General features: G+C 28.4%; 1 protein-coding gene across 1 annotated transcript; it reads left to right on the forward strand.

Annotated features, from left to right (window-relative positions):
- On the forward strand, positions 980–3,497 carry LOC109363652. The gene is made up of 4 exons (XM_019609908.1): positions 980–1,099; positions 2,690–2,830; positions 3,082–3,156; positions 3,373–3,497. Exons 1-4 carry the CDS (start codon positions 985–987, stop codon positions 3,495–3,497), a joined length of 456 nt encoding a protein of 151 aa, XP_019465453.1. The 5' UTR covers positions 980–984.

Here is a 9,524-nt window from a genome sequence, read left to right on the forward strand (position 1 = left end):
TAAAATATCCCTTAATTTGTCATCCTTTCAGTTCTAGATACGTGTGTTTGGGTACATTATGTGTGTTTCATTTTATAAACACTGATTAATCTTAAAGTGACATTCATCTCAAAGTAATTACATTATCATAATTAATTTTGCCGATCTAAAAGAAACATGATAAACATCGTGCGCATAAGTGGAAAAAAAAATTGTACGCTAACATTGCAAAATACTAGTTTTATAATGTACGAGTAAATTTTAATTTTACACAATGCACAAACCTCGTTAACCATGCACCTAAATGAAAAAAAGAACTACCAAAACATTGCAAAAAAACAATTTTATATGATAAGAATATATATATATGAACAATATTTTAGTTATGTGCATTACTATGTCATCAAAATTTAATATATTTTAAACACTTCTTATCTCATTTCAAATTAAATATGACATCATAGTAATCAACAATAATAACTTGCAAATACTTTTGTCAACAATTGAACATGTAAAATAATATGATTTTGAAATATACGATAAATCCGTGCATCATACGGCGCCTAATACCTACTATAAATAAATATTTCCTTGGCTATTAAGTATTATTTTAGGTAACTTTTGGATATTACGAAAGTATCATAACTTATAAATACGGGAATATGCATTTGGGATAACCTAATGAAGATGTTTGAAAACATGAATAAACAATTTTGATGCATCTAACTAAGATTTCGTATTCTATTGGTTAAAATAATGTCATAATCTAGAGAAGAAACTTTTTAAATTAATATCCAATTGCGTCATTGTTATTTTTATCCATACAAAATAATTTATTTTGTGCCCTCTTGCTTCCTAGATTAGCCATATACATCTTTCGAATTATGATTCATTGAATTTCTTTAATATGTTTTTTTATTGTTCAAGGGTCCAAGTCTATAAATAGAATGAACAACATCGATATGTTTCCACCATTATCTCCTTGTTAGTTAATTTTCTTTACCAATGAGTAATAGTATGTTAAACTCAAAGGGGTTTCTTTTTTTCGGCCTTCTCCTTTTTGTTTTCCTATCTTTCCAAGTCTTGGCTCATCATGAAGAGAACAATGCTAATCATTTGAGTGGGTTACTTTCTTTTTTAGCTTATTTCATGCCTAAAAATAGTTATGGTTTTCACGTTTTTTCCAATACACACAAAATATGAACAAAATATTTGACCTAATTTAGGTTTTTGTTAATGGATCTTACACATTGTTATCCCATGATCAACTCCACTTTGTTTTCTTTTGCTAATTAGTGTGTAGATCTTTGGTTGTACATTTTAGGTTCTTTGTGATTGTTGCACTTGTTTCTTTGTTCTTCTTGGGTTAGCACCCCTTATGCGTTTATCCAATTTCTTGCTTATAAAAAAATAATATTGATATTGGGTCTAGCGTTAGTTAGCACATATATGAGCATAACATGACCATATGTTAACCTTTTCCAGATTTTAGGTAGATATAATGTATCACGTTTATTATTTTTTTATCGGCAATAAAGTTTATTAACAAAAAGAAAGAAAATTCATAGAACAAGTGATACTTTCATTCATATATAGTTTTTAGATAACTAATAGAAATTAAAGATAGTTTGAACCCATTATGTCATTTTATGCATACAACAATATCAAACTTAATGACATTTTTAAAATATAGTTATAATATCATTTTATTTTCAGGATTTTAATTAGTGTACAACAAAAATTAATTTTATATGTTATTCTAGATTGATGCTACCTTGTTTTAGTCTATTTGAGATTTTAAGTATATGGCTTATATTGTTCCATGTTTATCATTAGATAGATGATGATTATGATTATCATTGTGCTGATGAGCAATAACATTGATGATAAATATAGTGACAGTGTCATTTCACCTAAATTATGTTCAACATTGTTAATGGATATATATATCTTATGGATATTTTATATGTGACTTTTATAAATGGTATTTTATATTTTTGTGATCGGCAAATATAAATTTTATTAAAAAAATGTACCAATGGTATTAGAAGATTACAATTGATACAAAGAAAGAAAAAGAAAAAGGAGGAAAGAAGAATAGGAAGTATGCTTAAGACAATTCAATAGATTTACAAGCTAATCATCATAAATCATAGGTTTTTATGAGATTTTTCCATTGATTCAAAGTCATGTCTTTATCTTTGTAGACTTAAGAGTATCCTTGATAGAAGTCCATTGGGAGTTATAGTTGGAAATTAAAATTATAGTTTCATTTTATTTTATTTTAAATTAGTCTACAATTATAATAATATTTTGTTGGTAATGTTTTTGGGTACATCAATTATAATAAATATGTTTTATCTGTTTAACTTGCAATTATTATTCTAAATTAATCAAACTTTGTTTACATTTATTGCATATTATATAAATATACAGATGGATGAATATCACATCTTGCGGAAAAGTATACTACTATATATATTATTTCCAGTAATTAGTCAGAAAATTAATTAATTATTATACTTTTAACTTGATTAAATTATTTTTTGACCAACCATAGAAAATTGTAAATGAAGTAATACATTTTTTGAGACAAATAATGGATTCCATATTTATCAAACACATTTATTATACATTCTCTTACATAATAATGAATTAGATGATGATTGCAATTATGATAATGTTTATTATCATTTGAATAATTATTTAGGTATTGGTGGTCCAGATGATGACGATCCTAGAGATCATAATAGTCCCAATCTTCTAGTTTCACAAAAACACATACCTTCAATTGGATATGAATACAATTCTCAATCATCTATCCACAATCCATCAAAGTTTCATATCATGGGTGAGATGCATTAAATTTTGATTACAAATTTCAAATTAAATTATAATTTCATTTTATTTTCCTATTTTTAACTTAGTCTACAATCATAATGCACTATGTTATAGTGGTTGTACTTACAATCACTATTATTTGTTATTCGATATTTTCTGAATATAGTTATCTAACATATTGGTTATATAATTTCTTACTTCATTAAATGGATCATGATTACAATTATATTTGTGTTAATTATGATAACAATGATTGTTTAGATTGCGAGGATCCTAAAGATTGGCATAATCATGATCAATCATCTAGTAACAATCCATTACATTTGGGTGGAATTGGTGAGATATATCAAATTTTGACTAACTTTTCAAATTTACAATTTTCATTTTATTTTCTTGTTTTTAAATCACCTACAATTATAAGTCAATAGGTTATAATTGTTGCACTTACAACCATTATTATTTGTTTGAGCAAACATTGTTTTTATCTATTGCAGATTTTATCATATAGTTATCTAACTCATTTTTTTATATGTTTCTTACATCATGAAATAGATGAAAATAAGAATTATCATTGTGGTTATTATCATAAAAATGGTCCAATTGATGACGAGGATCCTAGGGATGCGAATGCTCAATCAATTCAACAAAACCCATCAATGTTTCGTCGCAATCGGTGAGATATATTAGAATTTGAAACTTATGTGTTGAATCCCCAAACTATAATTAAAACTTTATATGGCTATTATACTTAATCAAGTAGTTATTATTCCCAAATGTTTTGTAACATTGGTGTGATACATTAGAATTTGAAACATGTCCTATTGAGTGTGTTTAAACTCAGACCGATTATTTACTTAGTTAGAATGCTCGGTTAATGAATTACTAGTCAGACTATTTGATTATTGGTTAGATTGGTTTATTCGGTTTAAATTAAAAAAAAATTAAAAATTATAATATTAGTTAACATTATTTAGTAAATTTATACATCAAATATAAAAACATTATTATTGTAGAAGTGCACAATTAAACAACAAACAATGAAGGTTTCAATATAACAAGTTTTCACAAATAAGTTGAAAATATTATCAAACAATATAGATTTTACATTTTAATCACAACAAGATCAAATAAATAAATTTAAAACAATTAAAAAACTAATATGTTGTTATAACTTAAGGTAATAAGTAACAAACATAACTAAAATAATGATAAATTAAACATAATTACAAATAAGTTTAAAGTATAGATTTTTCATCTCAAAAGTTTTGATATTTTTTTAAAATGATTGAACTACTGGAATCAACTGGTACAATTAGTATAGTCGCTAGTTTTATGCTTAAACCAATAAAGCTGAACTGGTTCTTATCGATTTCTGTACATGGTCGATCAGATAAACAACTTGGACTGATCAGATACCCATTTATCGGTTGGGCAGGTTGAATTAGTCGATCCGAGTTGAGTTTAACAATTATGGTGATGTTATCCTTCCCTCAAAATAATTATGCAGATTGATGTTTAGGATGAAACTCATTATTGATGGATTTTATCTTTAATACTTCCCAAGTTTTCACGAATATGAAGTTTTTTTTTACTTCACGAATATGAAGTTTTCCTTTCACTTTAAATTTATATTTTAATTATTAATTTTTTGACATGTGTTTGATTGTGATTCTGGTAAAAAAATATAATGCAGAGCTAGAAAGCCATGATAGCACAAAGGCTACAAAAAATGATAGGAAGACTTCGTCAGCATTCATGATGAAAATTACTCCTACGACGAAGAAGGGTGAAAATTAAGTAATAATAATCCCTGAGTGGAAGACATTAGTGTGAAAATGATAGAATATGAAGTACTACACATGGAAACTACTACATAAATAATTTGGTGTTTGTTATTATCAGTGTTGTAAAAAAATGTATAAATTAATAATTTGGTTATGTTACTAATTCCATATGTTGTGTTACAAGCAACATTATGTGTGTATACCATACTTATGTTATATATATTTTTCTGGTGTGATGCTATATGAATATTTAATTTCTTGGGTGTTTTGTATATTCGATTGAAATTGTTTTAATTACTTAAACTTTGAACTCAAAATTATTAAATGAGTATGACTTTTCAAGATAAGAAAATGGAGATGTTTGTAAAGTCGTTTACTATTTAATATTATAGAAGGAAATAAATGTTTGGACACAAATGCTATTAAAAAAAGAGTTAATTACACTGACACTCTCTGAGTTTTAGTGAAATTACACAAACTATCCATCACTTTTCTACACCTACACAAACTCCCCAAATTTTTATACTTTCATTACACTGAGCACTCCTGCATGAGAAATAAGTGTAATTTTTTAAACAAAAAATGTGATAAATGCAATTAAGTTAAACAAAATATGGTATATTGTGAGAAAAAATCCAAATAATATACAAATTAATGTATCATCATTATTTTTAATTATTCAACAATGTATGCGGGCCGCCCGCAAGCCCTTTAGCCCATTTTAAACCGGGCAGAACATTGAATTTTGTCCGCTTAGTCAATGTGGGCACGTCACTCCCGCTTAAATTTTTATGGACATTTGCGGGCACGGACAAAACGGGTCGAACTCTATCTCTAATTAGGATTACTTGAGATTTAAGTGACTATTGAAAGAATGATAATAGAGAAAAACATTTCACACTTAGAATCTAGCCTCTAACTACAAAAAAAATCTAGTAGCTAGAGAAGATGGAAGAGGAGGAAGATAAAAAAAGATAAAAGTTGAAACAAAGGTAATAGGTAGAAACTCTCCATCAATCATAAGTAACATTATAACCCTAAAACTCTATAAAATAGTAATTTTGAAATAATGTTTTCACAAACATACATCTATATGTGCATTAATGTTTATTCTAACACATTGAATTGAGAAAATCTTGTTTGTTCTATTGTCTTTTAATTATAAAGAGGAAACAAAGAATATTATATATAATTATAGTTACATACAATATATGATTATAATTCAGATTGTTCTTCAATTTTATTAATATTTGACAATAATGTTATATATTCATGAAACTTAACAAAGACTTTATTTTTGTCTTATATACATATGCATGTTAATATATATAATAATGACATATCTTATATCCTTTCCTATTTGCTATTCATTATTCCTATATTTAGTGATTTTCATCAATAATTATATATCTACACGTATATCATGTTATGTTAATCTCTAATTTTATATTCTTCTTATTTTTATAAACTAATTATATTGATTGATGACTGTTGATGGGTTTTATGATCTAATTGTATTGACTATTAATGGGATATTAGAATTAGTTGATTGGCCTAGGCATATGCAAATAAATTTGGAGTTGCATTAAGATATTCTTCCTGAAAATGAGGTAAGACATTTATATGAACTCATGATGGGTGATGGGCATGCACCTTTTGTAGACGTGCTTTGTATATACTTTTAATAATGGACTTAGGATTTGAGATAATTAATGTTTCATATGCCAATTGAATGTGATATTATTTTTGTGTGACTTATTTTCTAATTGATATTGTATAAGTTTTAAGTTATTAGTTATATTATAAGATGATGTACTATGATTATTAATCTCAATTACTATTAATTATAGAGATTTTTCGTACTTGTGACGTCTAGGAATGTCATAGTTTGAAAGTTTTTAAAACAATGTTACTGAGATTTTAATCTCACTATACTTGAAATTTTTACATTTCTAGGTTTTTTTAAGCAAAGGTGACAAAACACCCGAAGAACTATATTAAAAGAAAGAAGAAGGGGATTACATGGAGTTAAATCTATAGTTGGGCAGACCAACCATGTTTCTAAAGAAATCATATGCTACAAAGCTTGGAACTTCATGTCATAAAGAAAAAATCTTAGACGAAATACCAAAATTAGCAAGTTTATCAGCACAAGAGTTTCCTTCCCTATAAATGTGGGAAATAGAGAAGTTCATAGAAGAGATTTTAGTACAACATCTCATCCATCTATTTAGAAGCCTCCAAGGGACCATGCTATGCCCTTTGAAGATATCAACCACCAAGGATGAATCACACTCAAGCCAAATGTTATTCCAACCATTTCTTTTAGCAAATTCGATGGCCAACATAGCTGTGTTAAGCTCAGCAAATAAGGCATCATGCACACCGAAGTAATCCGCAAAGCAAGCTATGAGATCGCCCCTGGAGTTCCTGAAAATAGCATCCCCTCCTGAGTGATCAGGACTACCTTTAGCAGCTCCATCAGAGTTGATTTTCACAGTAGAACCCGTAGGAGGAAACCACCCGACTTCTATGATCTTGGGAGCAGATTTGAAGTTAATTTTGATGTTGAGAGATTTGAGAATTGCAAACTCATGCAAGGAAGCATTAGTCGTGGCTGAAGATGAGTTTCCAGATAAAGTAATTACAGCCTTAATCCTGATCATAGCTCTTTGCAAAGATATGCTTATGTCTTGGAATCTATCCTGGTTTCTACAATACCAAATAGTGTTGGTAGTGTGAACTATAGCAGCAGCCACCAGATGCCTCACCTGGGGGTTGAAACTCTTGTTACAAGCTAGAATAATGGTTGATAAAGAGTTCGTGTCAATGATAAGAGAAAAAAGACTACCAATCCAATGCCATAGAGAGACTGCAAAAGGACAAAGCAGGAAAAGATGTTTAGAGCTTTCCATGCTAGCCTTGCAAAGATTGCTTTGAGAAACCAAGGAGCAACCTCTTTTTTGCAAGTTATCATCATTTGGCATTTTCCCTTTGATGAGTCTCCAAGTTCTGAAGGATTTAGAAGGAGGAATTGCAGCATACCATATTGATTTGCACCAGTTTAAAGGATTAGTGGTAGGAGTAATGCAGATATAAGCGTCTTTAAGAGTTAGACTCCATCACTTGAGTTATTCTAGATGAGCTTTTCATCTTTGAATGAAGTGATTGTGCTTGAAATTTGAAGAGCTATGTGAGGGAAGCCTTGAGCCAACCAATTAGGAATGGTCCATTTGGATTCGTGAATAAAATCAGCAACAGATACCTTAAGGATAGAGTGCCAAACCTGGGGAATGTTGAAAGATTGGACCAAAGGTTCTCCCGACCAATTATGGTGACGTGCCTAAGGATTTTGGGTTTAAACTATCTTAAAGATCCATTGTCAGGAGATTATGCACATGATTTTTTTATAAAATAGTTTTTACTATACAAGTTTTGGCAGGTTTGTGTTAAGTTGAAGATAATTGTGTACTTTGTTCTACCCTTTTATTTAGATTGGCGTGTTATTATAAAAAACAAATGTATCTTCATAATATATTTTATTTAGTATTTAATGAGATTTATAGAATTTTTTTACTAAGAACATTATTATTAGTTTGTTAACTAAACTTCCACATAGCGCATTGCTATTATTATTATTTTGTGAGTAAAATTAGGATGTTACAAAAAAGGCGGTTCACAACCTATTTAGTCTTTATGCTATTAATTATATTTCAATGAAATATTAATATTAATATAAATTCTTTTTAAATAAAATTGAGAATTGGACGAACATCACAATCAATATTATCTAATTCCTTTTTATTTGAGTTGAGAAGTGGTCATAATCATTGGTATTGACATCTCCCAAATTAGGGAGTGATGTCTACAATCTTCTTTTTATCATGTAACATCGATTAATAAAAACCAAACAATCTATTAATCAATTTTCAACACAAAACTTCGTAATCGTAATTTTCTTATTACATATAGGGATACATATGAGAAAAATGCAAAACAAAATATTATATTGTTTTAATTAATAAATAACTTATAAAAAAGTTGAGGGTATAATTTAGTCTATGCATTTAGCGAGAGTACCATTTTAATATAGATGGACGAGGTTCTAATACCTTCTCGATATGTAATCAACTCCCAAGCTTAGAATTTTGGTTCAATGACCATATTTTCAAAAATGTGAATGAAAGAGTAGTTTATATGTTTTGACTACAGAAAATGTAGTATAGACTCCAAATTAATTTTAAGAAGTCAAAATTTCATTCTTCGTCATCCTAAGTCATGTAGATATTGATTAATAAAAAATAGGGCCTTGCACAACAAGATGGAAGATGACCTCCTAGTTAAAGTTTTTTTAAATCTATTTAGAGAAGTCTACACATTATGATGATCAAATCTCATAAATATATGGTAGTAACTAAAGTTATGGAAGTGACTCAAGTGAAAACAATTCACATATAAAAATTATGAGAACAATAAATTTGGCCACAAAGAAGAAGTAGGATGATTGCATTATTTTCAAATAGACTTTGAAAAGGCATATGACTCGATAAATTGAGAATTTTTATTCTATATGACGACTAGAATGGGGTGCAGTCCCAATTGGAGGGGTTGGATTAAAAGTTATTTGCAATTGGAAACCGTTTCTATCTTTGTGAATGAAAGCCTAGACCAACTACTAAATTCACAATGGGATTATGAGAGAAGCAGTGCAAAAGAATAAAAAGATAGAAACAATGCAAAAGAATTATGAGAGAAATCATCTTTGTGAATGACACCATTTTTATTCTTGATAATAGTAGAAGGCCTTATTGGGATTATGAGAGAAGTAGTGCAAAAGAATATTTTCAAAGGAAATAAGTTTGGTAAAGAAGACATTATAATTTCTCATTTTCAGTATGCACACGATACCTTGTTAAAAGG

The sequence above is a fragment of the Lupinus angustifolius genome, chromosome LG13 (genome assembly GCF_001865875.1).
Source record: "Lupinus angustifolius cultivar Tanjil chromosome LG13, LupAngTanjil_v1.0, whole genome shotgun sequence".
Classification (NCBI taxonomy): Eukaryota; Viridiplantae; Streptophyta; class Magnoliopsida; order Fabales; family Fabaceae; genus Lupinus; species Lupinus angustifolius.

Coding starts and splice junctions, on each gene's coding strand:
- LOC109363652 (XM_019609908.1), top strand. CDS start 985: ATGAGTAATAGTATGTTAAACTCAAAGGGGTTTCTTTTTTTCGGCCTT. Junction 2,831..3,081: donor ATCAAAGTTTCATATCATGG/GTGAGATGCATT, acceptor ATGATTGTTTAG/ATTGCGAGGATCCTAAAGAT. Junction 3,157..3,372: donor ATTACATTTGGGTGGAATTG/GTGAGATATATC, acceptor ATCATGAAATAG/ATGAAAATAAGAATTATCAT.